This window comes from Pollicipes pollicipes, unplaced genomic scaffold (assembly GCF_011947565.3).
Source record: "Pollicipes pollicipes isolate AB1234 unplaced genomic scaffold, Ppol_2.1 Scaffold_4881;HRSCAF=5763_pilon_pilon_pilon, whole genome shotgun sequence".
Lineage (NCBI taxonomy): Eukaryota > Metazoa > Arthropoda > Thecostraca > Pollicipedomorpha > Pollicipedidae > Pollicipes > Pollicipes pollicipes.
Genome location: NW_023596576.1, coordinates 40,680,186 through 40,702,219, shown reverse-complemented (window position 1 = coordinate 40,702,219; position 22,034 = coordinate 40,680,186). Strand labels below are relative to the sequence as shown.

The following is a 22,034-nucleotide window of genomic DNA, read 5'->3' as shown; positions in this document are numbered from 1 at the left end:
AGCGCTGGCGGGGACGCCACAGCAGGTCGCATCTGCTCTCGAGACGAGGACATGATAGCCGAGTGGTCAGGACCGCCGGCTCTCCCGCGTGGACCCCGGTTCCAATCTCCGCTGCGGCGTCGCCCTTGCGTGTTGGGGTGACCACCACAGCCGCTGATCCTTAATGAAAGGGTACATGACGATGTGCGCAATGCTCCTTCACAAAAGACCGCCACATTTTGGGACAGAGACCTCCAGCATGCGCCGCAGAAGGCCTAGAGCGCCGGGTGACCCAGGCCTGCCGAAAGCGCCGCGGGCACGGGTGCGTCTCACCTTGGCCTCCTGGCTCTCCTCCTCCTCCTGCTTGACCTCCGGCTTGAGCTGGGCCACCTGGGCCTTCAGATCGTCCTGCGAGTACTGCAGCGCCGGCGACGAGAGCAGAGTGCCGCTCCGACACAGCTCGTCCCTGCCGGCGGCCACGGGTCAGGTCACGGGGTCGCCCGGCCGGTCATGGAGCCACACAGCCGACGGCCACGGGTCAGGTCACGGGGCCGCCCGGCCCGGTCATGGAGCCACGCGGCGGAGGGTCACGGGCCAGGTCACGGGGCCGCCCGGCCCGGTCATGGAGCCACGCAGCGGAGGGTCACGGGCCAGGTCACGAGGCCGCCCGGCCCGGTCATGGAGCCGCACAGCCGACAGTCATGGGCCAGGTCACGGGGCCGCCCGGCCCGGTCATCGAGCCACGCAGCGAAGGGTCACGGGCCAGGTCACGGGGCCGCACGGCCCGGTCATGGAGCCACGCAGTGGAGGGTCACGGGCCAGGTCACGAGGCCGCCCGGCCCGGTCATGGAGCCGCACAGCCGACGGCCACAGATCAGGTCATGGGGCCGCCCGGCCCGGTCATGGAGCCACACAGCCGACGGTCACGGGTCAGGTCACGGGGCCGCCCGGCCCGGTCATGGAGCCACACAGCCGACGGTCACGGGTCAGGTCATGGGGGCCGCCCGGGCGGATCAATGGGGCCACACGGCCAGGCCACGAGGACCGCCCGGCCGGGTCCCGGGGTCGCCCGGCCGCAGGCGAAGGGACTCATCAGCCGGCGGTCGCGACAGCCCGGCCCGGGGCGACGGCGGGCAGCGATGCGACAGAGCTGTGGAAACGACCGACGGAAGCGCCCGGGCGCTCAGTTCCGGCAACAAGCTGATGCAAACAGTGCACGACCGTGTGCGACGTACATCCGCACTCAACTCTCCGGACAATCCGCACCATTCTGGCGTGAGAGGAGCCTCCCGGCTCCTGCACAGTCGACCGCCAGCGCCACCAGCCAGCTGCGGCCGCCGCTCACCGGTACGATATGAAGAACATCTGCATCTCGACGGCGTCTTCGAACGTCTGCGAGTCGGGCTTGCTGAGGCGGCGCGCGCGCTCCAGCACGGCGAACATGTCCTCTTGGAAGGCGTCCAGCCGCGTGTACAGGCCGCGGTCCAGCCGACGCTTGATGATCTCCAGCGAGATGCCGCGCACACGGCTGGCGGCACGGGCGGCGGACTCAGCGGTCGGACAGCACGACCGACGCCATGTGAACATGGCTAACCGCGAAGGGCCGAAAACAAGGCTAGATGTCAGCACTACACCATCGTCAGCACAGGAGGGAGTGAGCGCCCCCAGCACACAGCGGGGTGTCCGCGAAACACAGCTGTCGGCAAAGGCAGCGTCCCTAGCACACGGCAGCACTGACAGTGCAGAGAGAACCCGGCCGACCGGCAGATGACACGTCCGGGGGCCAGACCCGGTGGACGGTGGCAGTGCGCAACCGAGCACGTATGACGACGCGTGATGCGTGATGTGATACACGCAGACACATGGAATCCATGCGTTCCACCATAAAGCTGTGGTTCTCTCACGCCACCCAGATGCGTGAGTAGGAATAGAATGGAATGGAGCACTAATATGCACGGCTTTTGCGCCTCCATGGCAGGCGGAGCCGGAAGTTGTTCCAGAGGCAGTTGGGCCAGGACCAGCGAGCGCCGCCCCTCTCCAGCTGTTCCCGATCAGGGCGCTGCCGCCTGACCCGTACCTCTGACCCTCCACCTCGTCGTGCTCGGGCAGCTCTGCTAGCGAGTCGGAGTAGCAGCGGCCGTCGGCGTCCTGATGATTGTACGTGGCGATGAACAGCGATGTTAGCAGCTCCTGCGGGCGGTGACGGGGTGGGGTCAGGTCAGGTCAGAAGATCGATGGGAGCGAGCCCGGGGGTATAGATCAGCCCTAACCGGCGGGGGTGAGCTCGGGGGCGGTGGCCGACAGAGGCCATAGGTCAGCTTGACCGGCGGAGGTGACCCCGGGGGCGGTGGCCGGCAGAGGTTACAGGTCAGCCTGACCGGCGAGGGTGAGCCCGGGGGCGGTGGCCGGCAGAGGCCACAGGTCAGCCTGACCGGCGGGCGCGAGCCTGAAGAGATCCGACAGCCCGACAGAAACCGCACGGCCGGAACACAGCCGGAGCACAGCCGCAACACAATCCATACCTGGATGAGTGTCTTGACGTCGGGCACCTCCTCGGCGTCCTCGGTCAGCTGTAGCTTGGTCTGCAGCGCCAGCCGGTGTAGGTTCAGCGCGTCCTGCGGCACGCACGGCGGCGTGATCAGCCTACAGCTGTGGTTCAGCCCCACCGGCCGGCGCCGGCAACAGCCAACGGCACCGGCACACACTCAACGTCCACACCAGTTCCCACCGCCCACACACGCTAACATGCTCGTAGCCCCTCTGGTGAGACTGGTCGAACAGTCCTAAACACGTCGTCCCCGCGCGTGACAACCACGCGGATACGCTGATACACGTACGCAGCCATTGTTGTGCTGTTTCCGTGTCCCGCACCGCCGACGACGTCGGCAACTGCGGCCCGGCGCCTCCCCGAGCCCCGCTGACCTTGTACACCTGGGAGTCGGGCTCGTTGTACTTGCAGGCGTTGTCGAACATGAGCACCAGGTCGGCCATGATCTCGTCCATGGTGTTGTACGTGCCCGTCTTGAGCTTCTGGGCGATCCGGTCCAGGTGGATCGGGTGCTTGATCACCTCGAAGTAGTCCGGGTACTCCTGATGGGTCAACACGGTCAGGTCAGCGGTCTCAGGTCAGGTCAGCGACTCCAGGTCAGGTCAGGCCAGCGGCCAGCGCTCTCGATGCACGCCAATGGCATCACGTCACTCAAGACGCGCCAGCAAATACAGGTGGCAGGGGGCGAACCACAGCTGGACAGTCTGAGCACACAGGGGAATACGACCACACATGGCGGCCGTGGCGGGCATACCGATGCCGCTCGGCCCTGCATCCCGGCGGCGGCAGGCTGGGGACGGCGAGGGAGAACGCTCACCAGCTTGGAGGGCAGCCGGGCGAATATGAGCGACAGCTGGCGGCCGGTGGCGTCAGTGTGGTCCCGGATGGTGTTGAACAGCGTCCACATCTTCTCCAGGAGCTGGGCGCGGCTGCACGGCACGGGCGCCAGCGGTCAGCGTCCAGCATTGAGCAGCGATCAGACACTATTCACCAGCGTGTCACCTCCACACACCAGCCCACCACAGCACCTGAGAGCGTGCTCGCGCAGCACCAAACCACCGTCAGCACCGGCCGCCCGTTACACGCCCGTCACCACTCCGCAGCACGACAGAACCCGTCCCACCGCGAACACCGTCCAGAGCCATCACGCCACACGCCGAGCGCCGCTGATACGACGACGACAGTGTGGGATCACGGCAGCCGAGCAGCTCTCGAGCGGGGCATGCCCGCTGGTGGACGCGCCGCGGCGGCGCACCGAGGACGGCCCTTACCTGAGCACGCGCGGCTTGTTGCGGACGCCCTCGTGCGCCGGCAGCGGGCCCAGCTCGCGCACCTTCGACATCAGCACCCGCTCCAGCACGTTGGCGTCGTCGTAGATCACCGAGCCCTCCTCGTTGTATTGACGGCAGTTGTTGAACATGAGCTGCCGGCACCAATGGGTTAGCATAGTGCACACTGTCTCCAAACCCCGCATGCGCTCCATTTTCACATGGTGTGACTACCGTAACGGTAGATCGGCTGAGGACCAATGAGTGCGAATGATGAATATCATAGTCGGCACACCGACAGGACAGACTGTGTCCTGAGAAATACTTACTGTCGAGCCTCACCGAGACTAGACCACCAAGTCAACGACTGACCAGACACAAAGGCAGCAACGCAGTCGTTCGTTGACACCGAAGACCCTGCCCTTCCGCCCAACCGCCCTGCACACTGACGCAGCCGGAGCAGCACACTGGCTCTTACGCCGGCGGCTGGCCGGGCCCGGCCAGCGCCGCGCGCCCACCTTGAAGTCCTGCAGGATCTCGATCTCGGTGTCGTACTGGTCGGAGCGGATCTTGGACTCGATGCGCGCCAGGTCGATGGGGCTGTCGATGATCTCGTAGTAGTCCGGGTACAGCTTGCGGCTCGGCAGCTCCATGAACACGGCGCTCAGCTGGCGCATCTCGTCGTTCTGCGGCCACGCCGTGCCGCGCCGTCAGCCCGGTCCAGAGCACGGCCGCGCCGCGAGCCCCCAGGCCACGCCACGCCGCGCCGTGAGCCAAGGAAACCACGCCGCGCCGTGAGCCCGGGCCACAACATCGCCGCGCCGTCAGTCCCCAGGCCACACTACGCCGCGCCGTGACCCCAGGTCACAATACGGCGCGCCACGAGCCCAGCCCACACCACGGCCGCGCCACGAGCCCGGCCCACACCACGGCCGCGCCGCGAGCCCAGCCCACACCACGGCCGCGCCACGAGCCCAGCCCACACCACGGCCGCGCCACGAGCCCAGGCCACACCACGGCCGCGCCACGAGCCCGGCCCATACCACGGCCGCGCCGCGAGCCCAGCCCACACACACGGCGCGCCACGAGCCCAGCCCACACCACGGCCGCGCCACGAGCCAGCCCACACCACGGCCCGCGCCACGAGCCCAGCCCAACCACGGCCGCGCCACGAGCCCAGCCCCACACACGGCCGCGCCACGAGCCCAGCCCACACCACGGGCCGCGCCACGAGCCCAGGCCCACACCACGGCCGCGCCACGAGCCCGGCCATACCACGGCCGCGCCGCGAGCCCAGCCACACCACGGCCGCCGCCACGAGCCCAGCCCACACCACGGCCGCGCCACGAGCCCAGCCCACACCACGGCCGCGCCACGAGCCCAGCCCACACCACGGCCGCGCCACGAGCCCAGCCCATGCCACGGCCGCGCCACGAGCTCAGCCACACCACGGCCGCGCCGGCGAGCACAGGTCACACCCGGCCGCGCCACGAGCCCAGCCCACACCACGGCCGCGCCGCAAGCCCAGCCCATGCCACGGCCGCGCCACGAGCTCAGCCCATGCCACGGCCGCGCCACGAGCCCAGCCCACACCACGGCCGCGCCACGAGCCCAGCCCATACCACGGCCGCGCCGCGAGCCTAGCCTACACCACGGCCGCGCCGCGAGCCCAGCCCACACCACGGCCGCGCCGCGAGCACAGGTCACACCACGGCCGCGCGGCCGGAAACGGCGCGCCTAGCCACCGGCATAGTTACATTGATATCGATTTTACTGAAGGCCCATCCAAGTGGTGGTTGTTCTGAGCCTACTCGGTCAGGAAACAAGAAACGCAGCACACAGAAAGATCCATCCACACGCAGAGGCAAAATCAATGAGTTTCAGTTCTTGAGACAGCGATTTTTAACACTCACGAATGCTAGCACGAAGGGGCGCGAACGGCCGCCAAGGGCAACCGTCCCACGCGGGGGCGGCGCGGTACGAGTCTGCCGCTGGGTGGCAGTCAGTCGAACGCGCGGCAGATGCAGCGAGCCGACGTCACCCAAAACAGCCCGAGTTTGACGTTGGAAAACCTCGGCGCGTGTCACGAATAGAGCACACAGTGCACAGGAGGGATTCGGGGCCCTCCAGTGCCCTGTACACACGCGGCAGCGCCGGTGGCGCACACGATCCGCGCCGCTGCGCCAGCCAGGTGCGTCAGAGCGGGTGGAACGACGCAGCTGTACCGCCACGTCACCTCGAGCGCTGATCACGGCGTCTCTCTGGCGCCGGGGCCTGTGGACACGTCACGGGACACGACAGCGCCCCAGCCGCCCCCGCTCAAGCAGAAAGCGTCTCCGCCAGCAGGCGCTGCCTCGAGCCGACGGCGGCAGCGGCGTCCGCGGCGGCGCACTGACCACGTAGTCGCGGATGGTGCGGTAGAGGATCTTGCAGCGGTTCTTGACCGGGTGGTCGCGGCGCACGGGCCGCACCGGCGGCAGCGGCTGTGAGTCCTCCTCCGAGTTGTCCTCGTCGCCCTGCCGCCGACGCACGCGCACGTTAGGGGCCACTGGGCCGCGGTCGTTAGTGGGCGAGAGGGCCGCTCATACAGTGACCGCCCGGCTGGCGGCGACCAGTACAGCTGAATGGCCAGCATTCAGTGATGGCAAGTGATTGAGTGTGACTGTCTTCAAACTTAACACTCGATGGACTACAAGAAATCGATCGACCGAGGACTTCTCCCGGGCGCAGCGTCTCAGATGAACGCCGACTGGGCTCGTGCACGTCGAGAACTGCGCGAACAACAGTATTCGTCACCGCTGAACCACGCTGCCATGACGAGCACTGCACCATCGCACAGACCGTCTCCCAGGAGCACCGGCGGCCGCCCACCTCGTCAAAGTCCGCCGCCATTTCGGCCACCTTTTTCTGCAGCAGCTTCTGCAGCCGGAGCGCGTCCTTGTACAGCTTCGAGTCGGGCGGGTTGTACTGCTTCGCGTTGTCGAACATGACGTTCATGTCGTCCTCCATGTCCTGAATGCCAGCATACAATCCGTCCTGCCGGCAGATCAGCGCCGCCGTTACAAAAAACCGCACACAAGGATACAAACAGCGTGCCACACATTCACATACAAAACAACAGCTGCTGGTTTAAAACTCAGCAGCACCAAGTGTTCCGTTTTGTGACGAAAAAGTATCAGCAGTAGCAGAGTGTTTGAGCAAAAGTATTCTTGGTCAAACGCTCTGATCGCAGCGTCCACAGCAGCTGAGAAGGCAGCCCCTCACCTTCATCTTCCTCTTGATCTGCCGGAGCGCGATTGGGTTCTTGATTTCGTCATAGTAATCCGGATAGAGGCGTCGCGAGGGCAGCGTCTGGAACGGCTCGCTCAGCAGGTAGCCTGGAGCGGACGTCAGCCGGTCACCACACGGCAGTCACTGGACCGTCCAGAACAGCGCCAGACAGCAGTCACATGGACCGTCCAGAACAGCGCCAAACAGCAACCACATGGACCGTCCAGAACAGCGCCAAACAGCAACCACATGGACCGTCCAGAACAACGTCAAACAGCAGCCACATGAACCGTCCAGAACAGCGCCAAACAGCAACCACATGGGCCGTCCAGAACAGCGCCAAACAGCAGCCACCTGAACCGTCCAGAACAGCGCCAAACAGCAGTCACATGGACCGTCCAGAACAGCGCCAAACAGCAGTGGCGTCCAGAACAGCGCCACCCAACAGCAGCGGCGGCCAGAACAGCATCACCCAACAGCAGCGGCGGCCAGAACAGCTCCACCCAACAGCACGGAACAGAGCCACAGGCGAGCAGCGTCCAGCATACAGGACCACGCGGCGGTCACCACGTGATGAACTCCGCCCCGGCTGTGTGCTGTGCTGGCCATCAGTGAGCGGCGCCTGCGGTGTGGATAGGTAGTTGTGGGTGTGCGTGTGTGGCGCGCGGGACCACTGACCAGCCTGCGTGGTGTAGCTGCGGACGGCGTCGAACAGCTGCCAGAGCGGGTTGTCCTCGCTCATGTTGCTGTCGCTGCTGCTTCGCTCCTCGTCGGCCTCGTACTCCAGCTGCGCCAGCTCAGCCGACAGACAGGCCGTGCCGCCGATCCGCTTCGACCTGCGGCGAGTCGCGGCATCACACACCGCGGCGCGCCGCGGCTCGCGGCCGCCGCCGCCGCCGGGTCACGATCCGCCGCAGACCGCAGGCATACCCCGCGTCGGCGGTGAGTCTCTCGGCCAGCGACAGCTCGCTCGCCTCCCGTCGGGACACGTCGCCAGTCCGCCTCAGGACGCACGCTCGCCGCGTCTCCCGGCGGAACACGTCCTGTCATTCCGCCCCCACCCCCTCACCAAAAGCACTCGCCGTCTGTTCGCCTGCCCCGTCCCGGCCGTCTGTTCGCCTCTCCCGGCTCGGCCGTCTGTTACCCTGTCCCAGCTCGGCCGTCTGTTCCCCTGCCCCGGCCGTCTGCTCCCCTGCCCCGCTCCGGCCGTTTGTTCGCCTGCCCCGGCTGTCTGTTCGCCTGCCCCGGCCCAGCCGTCTGTTCACCTACCCCGGCCTGGCCGTCTGTTCGCCAGCCTCGGCCATCTGTTCCCCTGCCCCGGCCCGGCCATCTGTTCCCCTGCCCCGGCCCGGCCGTCTGTTCGCCTGCCCGGGCTGTCTGTTGCCCCGCCCCGGCCTAGCCGCTTGTTTCCCTGTCCCGGCCCGGCTGTCTGTTCCCCTGCCCGGTCGTCTGTTCCCCTGCCTCAGCTCGGCCGTATATTCACCTGCCCCGGCCCAGCCGTCTGTTCCCCTGCCCCGGCCCGGCCGTCTGTTCCCCTGCCCCGGCCCGGCCGTCTGTTCCCCTGCTCCGGCCCGGCCGTCTGTTCCCCTGCCCCGGCCCGGTTGCCTGTTCCCCTGCCCCCGCTCGGCCGTCTGTTCCCCTGCCCCCGCTCGGCCGTCTGTTCCCCTGCCCGGGCTGTCTGTCCGGCTGCCCCGGCCCGGTCGTCCGACCACAGCTCGGCCGGCTGCTCACCTGATGCGCTCGCTGGACTTGGCGGCCGTCAGCCGGGCGTGCTCGATCTCGGCGCGCCGGCTCTGCGCCAGCCGCCGCAGCACCTTGGCGTCCTTATAGATCTGGCTGCCCGGCTCGTTGAACGTGCATGCGTTCTTGAACACCAGCTGCAGGTCCGTCTCCAGCTCGTGCAGCGACGTGTATTCGGAGCCCTGGATGCGCTGCGCCACCGTCTTCAGGTCCATCGGCTGCTTGATGACCTCGTAGTACTGTGGCAGCTTCTGCGGGCCGGACGGCGGATGGTGAGGGCGGTGACGTGACCCGAGGGAGGGGCCCGGGGTGACGGTCAGGAGCCCCTGCAGATGGCTGATGGTTGAGCACACTGGGGCTCGTTTTGGAAATGCCTGTGCGTGCGGAGACATCTCTATTTGGTGCATATTGCTACGCAACGCAATATTCGTAGTTCGTATCATTTGCTCACAAATAAAACTGCGTACATCATATGCATGAAATAATTCACCTACATCACATGCAAAGCACTCAGCAGTAAAAATGCACAAGACGAGCGTCGGCAGAAACCAAACGAGACAAGTGGTAGCTAACAGCAGGGGTTCAGCGCTCGAAGGGCCAGAAAGTGGCACCGAAGTATGAAGCATGCGCACGCTTTACAAAAGCACACAAACAAAACTAAAACAAACAAACCGCCCACCCAGGGAGAGTGCAGTGACCCCGAGAGCTGGTGTCCCTGTCCTCGGCACGTCCGCAGACGGCGCCGGTTTACGGGGCCGTCCCGTCCACGGGGTCCCCGCCGGGGAGTGGCCCGGGTCGCGTCATGAGCTCACAGCAGAGGGAGGCCGCGAAGACTCCGGCAGCAAATTGGGTGTGTTTTGTGAGGTGCTGGGGCCGCGCTCCGGCCGCTCAGGCCCTCGCTGAGGGGCGGAGGACGGAGCATTACAGGCGGGACGGCGCGCCGGGCCGCAGCGCGAGCCCCCGAACATGGTGCTCCGCGGCCACCGAGGCCGACTCGCAATGCAGGGAATGGGCTTTAATATGTGGCAGGCCTCCGTAATAGCAAGACGGGGTCCCAGGAGCCTTCTACAGTTACGAAGCGGATGCTACGATACGATAATACAATGCTGTTGGACCATATTCAAAACGCTAAATAATATCATTGCGTCCCACAGACGAGCACAAAAAATAAACGCTTAACATGCTCCACTACATTAGCGCATGTCCTAAATCAACAACCACACGAAACAGTCATGCTGGCAAGCACATACCTTCGGGGTTGCATGCCCAATCATCGCAGACGCACAGCAGCCCCGCTCGTCCGGCGGCGCGGACGGCAGCGTCCACTGATGGTGACGGGAGGGGGAGGCGCCCGTCCCTATGGGCCTGAGGGCGGGCATTCTGGGCCCAGCTGGAAGCGGCTCCACCATCTACAGTGAGCCTGAGAGTACCCCAGACCCCATCTGGGGGCGGTCCCACCACACGCAGCCGGCCGGTGAGTGCGCCAGGCTCAACGCAGGTGGTCCCACCCTCGACAGTGAGCCTGAGAGTACCCTAGACCAAATCTGGGGGCGGCCCCATCACACCCAGCCGGCCGGTGAGTGCACCAAGCTCAGCTAAGGTGGTCCCGCCCTCGACAGTGAGCCTGAGAGCACGCCCGAGCCCAGCCAGGGCGGCCCCACCGCCGTCAGCGGGACGCCGCCCGACCTCTCCCCGCCGCCGCCGCCGCCGCGGCCTGGCTTACCGTCCGGTGCGGCACCAGCTGGAACCAGGTGGACATCTGGCGGCCATCGGCGTCCTGCGCCGTGGCGACCGAGGTGAACAGCTCCTCCAGGGCGTCCTCCAGCTCTGCGGGCGCCGGTCGGCCAGACGTCAGACATCGGCCGCCTCCCGGCAGCTCTCGGCCGCGCTACGTCACAGGGCTGACGGCGGACCTGCCTACACGGGCCAGCACCGCGTCCGGCCGCATCGCTGCGCGAGTGTGCGGAGGGGTTGCCCGGAGGAGGATTGTGATGATGCTTGGGGTCACCGTCGATCGTCACAGCATATGGATGAGGCTTTTGGCCACGATGGTCGCAATGGCCACCTTGTCAACTCCAAGCACACCATGTGCGCAGGCAAAGTGCTATCTGTAGATATGTACCCACATTAAAGCGGTTCCCACGCGTTGTCACGCCTGGGCAGTGACTGCTGCGGACCTCCACCCTACAACCAGGGGGGGGGGGGGGGAGGGGCAGGACCTGGTGTGGGGCTGGTGCCGCAGACCGTCGCGCCCTCGGACCGGGGCCGGACCGCCGCGCGACGGCCGCGGCTGCCGTGCTGCGGTCCCGGCGGCGTCCGGCACGTATAAAGGACCGGAGCGAGACGGACGGCGGCCGGCCGGCCCGGCAGGCGTCCCCTGCCGCGCTGCAGGATCGGCGGCGGCCGGCACGTGTACAGGACCGAGGCCGGCGAGGCGCCTGGTGGGCGGCCCCTGCCGCGCTGCAGCCGGGGCGGCGGCCGGACGGTGGACAGGTCCGGCGCCGAGCTGACCAGCCCGGTCGGCCCCGCACCGCCGGACGCCTCGCCGCCGGCCGAGTCGAGCCGGTGGCCGGGCTTAGGATCGGAGGAGGGTGGCCAGGAGGGAAGCGGCGGCAACAGGAGTCCTGCGATGACAGTGGACAGGTCAGAGGAGCAGGAGCGCGCACACTCAGGGAGCACATGAGCCGCAGCCAATGGAATCATTGAAACAAAGAGAGATACTTCTACCGTCACAACGATGACACCAACACTTCCAGCTATTGCATCGGTTCATGAACCTAGACACTACGTCAGCGCAGGGACCGTCACACGCCTCTCCGGCCGGTCACATACAGCGATCCCGCACCAACCCGTCTCCAGCCGCCACCGCGCTCGCGCTGTCTCGCGGACCGCGCCGGGCCTGCGCGGCGAGAGGGGGCCTGCTGCCGCCACTGACCGCCGGGTGTCCAGTTGCTGATTCCGAGTGTTGCGCCAGCGAGCTGCCGGCCTCCGACTCCTCGCTCGCCGGTCAGCGGCATCGCCTCCGAGCCGCGCCGGCTCTGCGGACACGGAACGGGGCGACCGTCACAGCGAGACACGGGGCGGAGCGGCCGTCACAGCGGAACACACGGGCGGAGCGGCCGTCACAGCGGAACACACGGGCGGAGCGGCCGTCACAGCGGAACACATGGGCGGAGCGGCCGTCACAGCGGAACACACGGGCGGAGCGGCCGTTACAGCGGAACACACGGGCGGAGCGGCCGTTACAGCGGAACACATGGGCGGAGCGGCCGTCACAGCGGAACATGGGCGGAGCGGCCGTCACAGCGGGACATGGACAGAGCGGCCGTCACGGCGGGACATGGGCGGAGCGACCGTCACAGCGGAACACACGGGCGGAGCGGCCGCTCACAGCGGAACACTAGGCGTCGGAGCGGCCGTCACAGCGGAACACATGGGCGGAGCGGCCGTCACAGCGGAACACATGGGCGGAGCGACCGTCACAGCGGAACACACGGGCGGAGCGGCCGTTACAGCGGAACACATGGGCGGAGCGGCCGTCACGGCGGGACATGGACAGAGCGGCCGTCACGGCGGGACATGGGCGGAGCGGCCGTCACAGCGGAACACACGGGCGGAGCGGCCGTTACAGCGGAACACATGGGCGGAGCGGCCGTCACGGCGGGACATGGACAGAGCGGCCGTCACGGCGGGACATGGGCGGAGCGGCCGTCACAGCGGAACACGGGCGGAGCGGCCGTTACAGCGGGACACGGCTCCCGGGATAGAGGGAGACACGGGAGGCCACCGCTGTCATGAGATCCAATGGGTTGAGACGTGGCCTCTGGGCAGAGTCCCGACCTCAAGACCGACAGCCAGTGGCCGGACCAGACGGACACGTGTCAGACACATCACACAGGGCACCTTCACCACGGAGACAGGGGAACATTCAGCGGCACGACGGCTAGGCCCGAGATACAAAGTCTGCAGCCGCGAGGGAGTCTGTGGGGGTGTGTAGCGGAGGGAAGCAGGCCCCGCCGTCGACGGCAGGTCAGCGGGTTGGAGCTCAGGACCAGGTCAGAACATCGAGGGCACCATGGAGGCTTGCTTGCTACACCGGTTCATCCGTGTCAGGCCATCAACAACAGGATCCGGAGCCAAGGTCAAATGGAATACGTAAACATCTCTAACAATGGCAACACGCTTCCCCTGATCTATTTGATGTTTCTAGGTTGAATGCCGTTTTGCATTTTCCACCAATTCATACTGTTGCGTCTTGATCATCGCAAAACCAACAGTAAGTTTCATTTTTACCGCTGTCGGCGGCGCCTACGCATTAATTAAAATATAACTCCTTTGAGAAGTTTTGGGAGCTTCATCTCAACCGATTCCCATGCTGAGGTACCTAATGCGATGGTGTCATGTCCTCAGATCACGTCACTCCCAGCTGTGCGGCAACTTGCGGCGCATGCCGACATGCAAAAAAGCTAAGGTGTTGTTTGTGCCAGCAGAAAGTGCTCGAAGTGCAGACTCAGCCTGCACAGCCACTCTTTGATCTGTCGCAAGGAGAAAACGAGACGTGTCTGATGATGATAAGCACGTTCAGCAAACTCTTTTTCAAGCCCCTCCCAAAAATCGTCCACGCCAGTTTCACCACGGCTACTTTCGCGACCTTGACGGTTACTCAATCTAGTTTCGTTAAACTTCTCAGTTTTCACGCGGTTCTGGGGCTTGTGGTGCGTTCATCGTTGCATTCATGCAGACAACCTTGGTGTTTACATCTGTGCAAGCTTTACACAAAACCCAATTCATTTGATGAAAAAATGCGTCCAAACAGCGGTGTGTTTGACGGAGCAGCTATCCAAACTTGAATTCGCTCCACATCTATCACGTGATATATGACGACAATGAAACGTCCCATTGCTGTCGCGGTAAGCCTCTGTCTCCAGCTCCACGTGTGCCTACTTCGGGAGCTTCCTTGCGACTGGGTCATCACGATCATCGACAGCGCCACAAACGAGAGCGTCGAGCACAAACTTAACGCCACACAAGCCACCGGCAACTCAACGGCGGGCAACGGTTCCACCGCAGATGTGACAGACCTCCACAACGTGACGAGCATTGATTTCGCCACCGCCCGCCGCTACCTGACACGTCTACCGGCCGGCGTGATCAGCAATATCTCGGGCCTCATCTACCTGCACCCGGACCCGTTCGCGTTCGGTCTGAGCCTGCGGCTGCAGCTACGCTGCGGCGCCGGCGGCAGCCAGCTGCAGGAGCGACTGGTGCATGGGCTGTTGACGCAGCGCCAGCTGCCGCGGGTCAGCGTGCGCGGCGTGTCGGCGCTGAGCGGTCCCACCGAGCTGCTGCTGGAGGCGGTGCCGGTGCGGCGGCCCGGCCAGCCGGTCACCTTCGAGGCGCCGCTGCCGGTGCTGGCCGCCCAGCTGACCGTGCAGGTCGACTGCCTGGCGCGCGTGGCCGGCGCGCACCGTCACCTGCGGCTGGAGGCGCCGGTCGACCGGCCGCCGCCGCCGCCCGCCGCGCTCCAGCTCGCCTGCCTGGGCGACCGGGCCCGCGCCCGCATCGGCAGCCAGCTGGCGGCGCCGCTGTCGCGGCTGCAGCGCGTCCGGCTGCGACCGCCCCGCGCCGCCCAGCCGTGGAGCGACGGCGTGCCGCCGCCCGCCGTTCTCACCGGCTACCGCTACCTCGCCCACCTGGTGCAGACGCAGTTCCTAGAGCGCGAGCAGCGCCAGACAACGACGCACGATCTGCTCGCCAGCCCCATGCAGCGGCTCGCCGAGTGGGCGCGGCCCCTCGACCGCGCCGCCCGCTACTTCTTCTTCACGCACAACCTGAGCGTGTACGCGTCGCCCGACAGCTACGTTAAGCTGTCGCCGGCGGTGCTGGGCTCGGGACAGCGCGCGCTGCCCTCGGTCGTCTACCTGGACCGCGGCGACACGCTGGTGTTCGACTTCACCGTACCGACATCGGCCGGCGCGCGGCTGCGCACCGATCGGCCCGACCTGCTGGTGGTGGCCGCGTCCGACTGCCGCGCCGCCGCCGACGGCTGGCGCACCTGCCGCGCGCGCGTGCAAACCGCAGCCGACCCTGCGGCTGGGGCAGCAGCCGGTCGGCCGCAACCTCAGCTGGGCGACGCTGCGGCTGGAGGCGGACGGCGACGCGTGCCGGCGCCAGCCGCCGGCGCCGCTGCACGTGGCCGTCGGCTGTCCGCCCAGCCGCACGCTCATCTTCAACTTCACCAGCACGTTCCGGCTGTCGGGCCTGGGCATCACGTGCCGGGGCTGCCTGTGCAACCGCGGCGTGCCGTGCCTGCTGTACTCGGAGCGCTTCCAGCCGCAGCTGGCGCTGGTCGACTGGACCACGTACGCCGCCCAGCCCTACCTCGGCAACTACACGCTCACCGTGCTGGGCGAGGGCTACCACGCCAACAACGTCAGCCGCTACAGCGCGGCGCGGCGTCGGCTCATGGCCCGCCCGCTGTGGCGGATCTGGGAGCCGTCCATCCAGGACGAGAGCGCTGATGTGGCCACGGCAGACCTCGATCGGCCCATCTTCCGCAACGTGCCCGAAGCCCTGTTCAACGGCATCAAATGGCACTGCGACCAGTACAGCGACTGCCCGCCCTACGTGCGCCTGCTGCTCTCCAACTGGCGCGTCGAGAGCGGCACCTTCTGCCGACACAGCGTCGAGGTGGTGGTGCAGCTGTACGGCGTGCCGACCAACACGTTCGTCGACGTGATCACCATGTCGGCCGTGTACGGCGTCACGTTCATCGTGTCGCTCGGCTACACGTGCTGGCTGATGCTGCGCTTGCGAAGGGTGCGTGACAACGTCAGCATAGTGGACCTGTACCCCGTGCAGCGCTGACGCGTGCGGCGCTGACGCGAGTGCAGGGACCCGTCAGCGGGGGAGACGGACGTCTGGAAGGGCATCCTCGGTGATGTTGAAGGGGATGTGGTCCAAACTGTGCAGCGCTGTCGGAATGCCGCGCAGGTATCGAAGTGTGCCACGCTCATTTGTGCGGCCCTCACGTCAGTAGGATAGTGCAAGGAGATGCACGTGAGAGGAACTCAATACCCAATGCAAACGGTGCGTGTGAAAGGCACTCAATGCTTACGCAACTTATAATTAAACTCTGTGCCAGCAACACTAATAACGGCGAACTTGTTCGAGCGCATGATTTTCTTCACCATGTGTGTTTGCTTTGTGTTGTATTTGCCTTGTAAGAGCCAAGAGCTAATGTTCAATGAACTTATAAATGATTTGCCGTAGGCAGCGCACTGTGGTATATCGTTCCACTTTGTGGTGTGTTATATGCCGTTCAACCAGGTAGTCAATATAGGATCGTAATGCCATGCACATTAGGCTTCCCGAAAAAACGACATGGCACTTAATTCATTGCAAAGGCATACATGCGGTTCTCCCGAGGAGAAATCTTGGGACAACTGAGACCTTAGGCGGGTTGTTTACGAGCATTTGGTCACGTTTTCAGCTTGGCACTTCAGGACGTATGGCGGCTGTTTTCCCCGATTCCAGCCATACAGGACAGCGTTTTGCTGTTGAGATGACGACGTGGCTCATCTGATGACGCTTCAGTGGTGCTGCATGCTCGTGTGCATGCCGAAGACTGGCTGATGTGTTTGGTTCCAGCCCGACTGTGGGAGGGCCTCCCCCACCGGTTCCCGGAGCGTTGGTGGCCGGTGGGGGAGGGGGATGACCGTCCACCGGCGGGATAAACCCCGCGCCAGCCACCGGACGCAGCGCGGCATCACGGGACGTAATCCTCCTCTGGACGACGGACGCATCTGTCTCTTGACCCAGCTCGGGGTCACGTCCTCACAGCGGGCCACAAGAGCAGGCCCTGTTTCATTGAGCCGGCTCCACTCTTCACAGTAACCAGGATCGAAAACAGGGCCGCATGTTTGTGCGACACGGCGGGGATACCGTCGGCGAGCGAGTGGGCAGCACCCACTTCCCACAGCCTGCACCTTCTGTCACCGGCGGAGGGCGTGCATACCAGGCACGGGCGCAGATACAAGGCATGAGGACAAAGGGAGGGACCAGCAGGAGGGACCAGCGAAAGGGACTCGCAGGGACACACCAGGTGGTGCCCTCCAGCCCGGCGGGACCTCGTCCGCCCGCCCGGTCGGCACCTCACCATTCGGTTCAGTCGGAGGGTGATCTTCTCCGGCCGCTCCTCCTCCTTGATGGCCTTCTCGGCGGGCGCCTCCTCCGTCACGATGCTGCTGCGGTGCTCGTTGAAGGCGTTCCACAGCGCCACGGCGTCCGTGTACTCCCGACTGGACCGCTGCAGAAGAGCGACGGACGGGGGAGGGTGAGACATCTCCGGACCGGCTACAAGTCAGGGCGGAGTGGCGCAGTCGGACAGCAGACCGCTCAGTATGGGCATCCAGAGCGTGGCTGCGATACACGTGAGCGTCGCATTTCGCACGTCAACGTACCACCAGCTCAGCAGTGCTGGATGTCAGAAAGCGAGAGAAAGTCAACAGCGAGACCTTCCCATGTCATGTGGAAAAAGCATTATGCAACGGTAAGCAGACGTTACTTAAAATCAATGCACATGCACCGGAAACAGTGATTGGCCTACACGCCAGCTCCTTGGAACGTGCGAAACACCACGTCTCCTCACCGGGAAGTACTGTTTGGCATTTTCCACGAGCAGCTCGACGTCGGACGCCAGGTGATTGACGTCGTCATACTGGTGCGTGTTCAGGTTCACCTGGATCTTGGCGACATCGATCGGATTCCGGATCGTCTGCAAACACCCATCGGCCGTGAACAAACGCGACAACTCGTGCAAAATGAACGCTGCAAATACCCAGCGGCTGTGAACAAACGCCAAAACTCGTGCAAAATGAACGCGGCAAAACCTTACCGGACGTAAACCCTAAAGGCGAAGAGGACGGGGACTAATAATGATCCCAGTATGGCAAAGACCAGATGAGTTTAAAATTGTGCAACAAAATTGAAAACATACAGGTGCATCATCAACTGCATACAGAAGCTACGACTGGTAGCTACATACGCCAACCACATTTCACAACAACTTCCTGCTCATAACCTCTTGACATAGCACCAACCACCCATCCAACCGCTTGTCAGCGCACGCATTTCCCCAACATGTCGACAATCGACATCATGACAGTGATATAAGCCCAATAATGCATGCACTACTGCTGTGTAGGGCAAAATCAAAATAGTAATGGTCTCACAATTCTTCAGGACAGTATCTTGGAGTCATTATTTTGTATTACAGGACAGGACAATATTTTGTTGTCATACCAGAACACCGAATCGTTAATCTCGTGATGGTTCCAAATGATCGAAATGCCTGGTTCACGACTGTGCACCATTGCAATAATGATGCGAATGGCGCGCACAACTGCAGGTGTGTTCACTTTGTTCCAAAGTAGTGAGGACCACCCTCACACGTTTTTGCACAATAATCATCAGTCACGTGTTCCTGTCTTGGATGGTTGATTCGGACTGACTTGCGTAAGCCCACCCAATTACTATTGTTATTTCGTTCAGAAATATGCCAGTGATGCGTTCTCCGCTCCGAATGTCAGAAAACCTGACATCTTCAGTAGAAAGAGGTGACTACAACTTCACATGGAAGATCCAATCACGATGCTTACCTCGTAATAATCCGGGTTGACGCGTCTTTTTGGCAGCCGGTAGAAAGTCTCGGACACAAAGGACCCATCAGGACGTTTGTGATTCAGCACCGATTCCAGCAGTTGTTTCAGTTGTTCTTGCTGCAGACAAAGTTCACATGTGGTTCGAGGCAGCACCACGGCACACATTAACAGTTAGTGTGCGAGTGTTATGAGTGTGGAGTGCGTCTTGAGTGCTGTGATTTGCATACAGAAATGTCGACCACGGGTGGTGTTCTACGGACGGGTTAACTTCGGAGATAATATCGCGCCCAGTATTTTCAGGTAACACTTTATACGGAGTTTATAGTCATAAATATATATCTATTTATATGTTTATACAGGCAACCGCGCCAATACGGGTTAGGTTCTAGTCAGCAAAGTGGAGCGTGATCACACAGCAGAGCAAACTACCTTAAGTCAAGAAATTGATTTAAAAAAACAATCTTATGGTAATCAACTGACACTGGTAGCCCCTCCCGCCTCGTCAGTCCTGTCTCAGCATGCCTTCCTCCCGGCCGGGCATGCTGATATGTTAATGTTACCATGGACTGGAAATTATGTCAACTGTGTGTCCGCTTCCCCATTTCTATCAATGTCACGGTGCAAAGTGATCAGTACTACTTCTACGAAGTAGTACGGATCTGCAACTACTTCGACAGGAAGTAGCCGCATGTGTGGTGACACACGTCAAACAGTACGGCAGTCACGGGACGGCGCGCTCACCGAGACCGCGCCGAATCGGCGCCGCTTCCTGGTGCCGACACCGGCGCCGGCGCCGGCGGCGGCGGGCGCCGCCGAGCTCGATTCGGACGTCACCGACTCCGCGTCGTCGTCGTGGCTGCTGCTCAGTCGCTTCCGCTTTGGCATCCTGCGTGGACGGCGGCGCGGTCAGTCAGAGTCGGTCCGGGTCAGCCCGGGTCAGCATATTATATATTAAAGCATATTATCTAGCTGGGGAAGAGCCATAAGTATTGTTCTCAAACAAAATTCACAATGTTCACCTGCCATTAGACAAATATACTCATAAGTGGCCAGTAAAATATACTCCAATTTAGACATCAGTTTTATAGCATAACCATAGGTCATTCTTGCACTAACACTTGTAACAAACAGACTGCAAAACATGCATGTTACACAAAACACATATATCATAGCTGTGACATCTCTTGCACAGCTGTGATCTCTGGTAAAACTGTGACATCTCTGGAGTAGGTTTGATATCACAGCAAAGAAGCTGCCAGGGTTTCATGCATAGTCATGTGAGGACAAATTTGGAGTATTTGTGCCTGATATAACCAGTGCAGCAACACAATCTCCATATCTGCAAAAGGTTCCAGGCCTGGCAAGATATTCTGAGGAGGTTTGATCCTCCTGTCTCAAATTTTCCTAATGACCTAACTTCTAATTGCACCAACTGACTGCACTAATAGCCCTCACCACTCCACTTGAGAAAGGGCAGAATCAAACTAAATTTACCTGTTACATTACCAAATGCATCAGCATTTCATCAAAAAGCATAACATGTCATGGCTTCTGAGCTGCTTCAATGAGACTAGCCTGTATGACATGCAGATGTTTGTGGGTGGTTTATGTGATCAGTGCAAACAGCAGAAACTGTAACACACTAAATGCTCCATGCTTACAAAAAAAAAATTGTCTGAGTGCCTCAATCTAATTGGTGGAACTCTGGCTAGCAGGGGGGGGGGGAGGGAGGGGGGTTACATGAGCAGCTGCATGCAGTCCTGGACAAGATAACATCACAGCAGTGAAGACAACTATGATCCAGTTCACAGATATGTGGTTCATTTAGCTTTGGGGATTGCCAGATTTACAAAGTGTCATTCTGTCATTGTGTTATGTGTCATGGTGCATTTTCTGGCTCCTCCCAATCTCTGCCTGACCTCAACACCTGACACAAGGTAGGCTGAGCTGTACCAAAATAATGTGAGCTACCCTACTTGAGGAATTCTGGCCCCTAAAATTCAAAATCAGCCTGAAATATCATTGTTTTGCACAAGTCCTGCTCCAACAAGATCTTGTCCCAACCTGCCAACAATTGGTACCTACAGATCAGAATGGGCCTCTGCAGGCCACAATGTGCTCCCACAGTAAATAATGAGCCTTTTGTAGGCTCAGAATAATCCTCTTTTGGTTACAGTGAATCCTAAAAGGACCAGAATGAGCCCTCAACAGGCCAGAATGGCCTTCAACAGGCTTACGTAACCCCTTTACAGTTCAGAATCAGTTCTTGACATACCAGAACGTACCAACCAACCATACCAACAGGCTCTCCGAGTTGGGGGGAATCGGGGGAGACAAAACGGCACCATACTGCAGCTTTCAACTTGGGAGGAGCTGTCTCCACTGCCCCTCCCCCTGACCACTGCAACTGTGCTCTGAGTGAAATATTTTAAACCAGACATGTTCAGGGTATATTTATTTGCAGTTTGCCACCTATGCCCAGAATTTTTTCACTGAGGTGGTTCTTGAACCTTCAGGCACATGGACAGTTCTCATTACATTTTGGTAAATTATAATGAACTACAAAATAACAGTGTATCAAGAGCTCAATCAGGAATAGGGGCAGAAAGCTGAATATTGACTGACTGTCATTGTTCAAGGGCATTACATCCAAAGTCTGCAAAAATAATCCATTGTGATGGAGGCTCTCAGCACTGAAATTACATCATGCATGCTATTAATTGAAGTCAAGCCTACCTGTGCTGAATTTCTTTATGCCCTAAATTTCAAAATATTCAAAGGGTAATTTTCTTGAAATCACTCTTGATGTAGTTCCCTGGCATGTTAGGGCTTTTTGCTGAACCTGGTCTCAGTGACACACCAAACTCTGGGCTTAGATTTACTGTGCACACACCGAAATTGTTGCTGAGATGTCACTGCTGCACCAGACGTATTCAGCATGGTGTATGCGTTTTTACAGCCTAACATTGTTTCTCACCTGCCAAATACTTCGCAGTAGGTATGTCCTCTTCCTACCTGCCAGCTCTCAAGTACCTATCTCAGTACCTGTTTGGATGTTAAGTACAAGCTGCACTCAAAAGGCATCAGGACTAGTCCGACCAAAAAACTGTACTTCCCCCTTTATATAATTAAATGGCGTACACCACAGCACATCCCGGCAGTCACAACTCAATCTCCGGACCCGGAACGTAAGCATCGCACTAGTGCATTATCTTGAATTCATTCATTTTAAAAGAAGAAAAACATCAAAGCAGGCATTCCTGGGCGCACTCTGAGGCGAAGTCAATTAGTTTGGCGTCACAATTGCTCAGGGAACAAATCAGCTGCCTCCTACTGCTATTTTCCACCAAACTGTGGAACTTTTCAGCTATTAAAACTACCAGCATATTCCAAAATGATTTGCGTTATTATGAAATAATGATGTTGATTGGCATCACATGGCATCATGTTATTGCGGCATACTACGACCACAATTTGTATTAGGGCCCGACGGTAGTCTTTATTCACCCTCGTCCATGGAGTTCCAACAACCGCCACCTCCAAGATATCTCCGAACACTTGTGCGTT

General features: G+C 61.4%; 1 protein-coding gene across 1 annotated transcript in view; it reads right to left on the bottom strand.

The window, feature by feature from the left end:
- The window catches only part of LOC119100381 (protein polybromo-1), a 28,600-nt gene extending 6,942 nt beyond the window's left edge, over positions 1-21,658 (bottom strand). The window contains exons 1-21 of the mRNA XM_037223481.1: positions 21,445-21,658; positions 19,209-19,353; positions 18,465-18,584; positions 17,456-17,581; positions 16,964-17,113; positions 11,781-11,843; positions 11,025-11,088; positions 10,529-10,632; positions 8,797-9,056; positions 7,744-7,901; positions 7,060-7,172; positions 6,667-6,831; positions 6,192-6,311; positions 4,314-4,481; positions 3,799-3,950; positions 3,345-3,456; positions 2,902-3,069; positions 2,502-2,594; positions 2,057-2,169; positions 1,325-1,507; positions 313-445 (exon numbers count right to left, since the gene is read on the bottom strand). Coding sequence (XP_037079376.1) covers positions 313-445; positions 1,325-1,507; positions 2,057-2,169; positions 2,502-2,594; positions 2,902-3,069; positions 3,345-3,456; positions 3,799-3,950; positions 4,314-4,481; positions 6,192-6,311; positions 6,667-6,831; positions 7,060-7,172; positions 7,744-7,901; positions 8,797-9,056; positions 10,529-10,632; positions 11,025-11,088; positions 11,781-11,843; positions 16,964-17,113; positions 17,456-17,581; positions 18,465-18,584; positions 19,209-19,352 — 2,709 coding nt within the window. The 5' untranslated portion in view covers position 19,353; positions 21,445-21,658. The remainder of the gene's footprint in view (positions 1-312; positions 446-1,324; positions 1,508-2,056; positions 2,170-2,501; positions 2,595-2,901; positions 3,070-3,344; positions 3,457-3,798; positions 3,951-4,313; positions 4,482-6,191; positions 6,312-6,666; positions 6,832-7,059; positions 7,173-7,743; positions 7,902-8,796; positions 9,057-10,528; positions 10,633-11,024; positions 11,089-11,780; positions 11,844-16,963; positions 17,114-17,455; positions 17,582-18,464; positions 18,585-19,208; positions 19,354-21,444) is intronic.
- Positions 21,659-22,034: the final 376 nt, after the last annotated feature.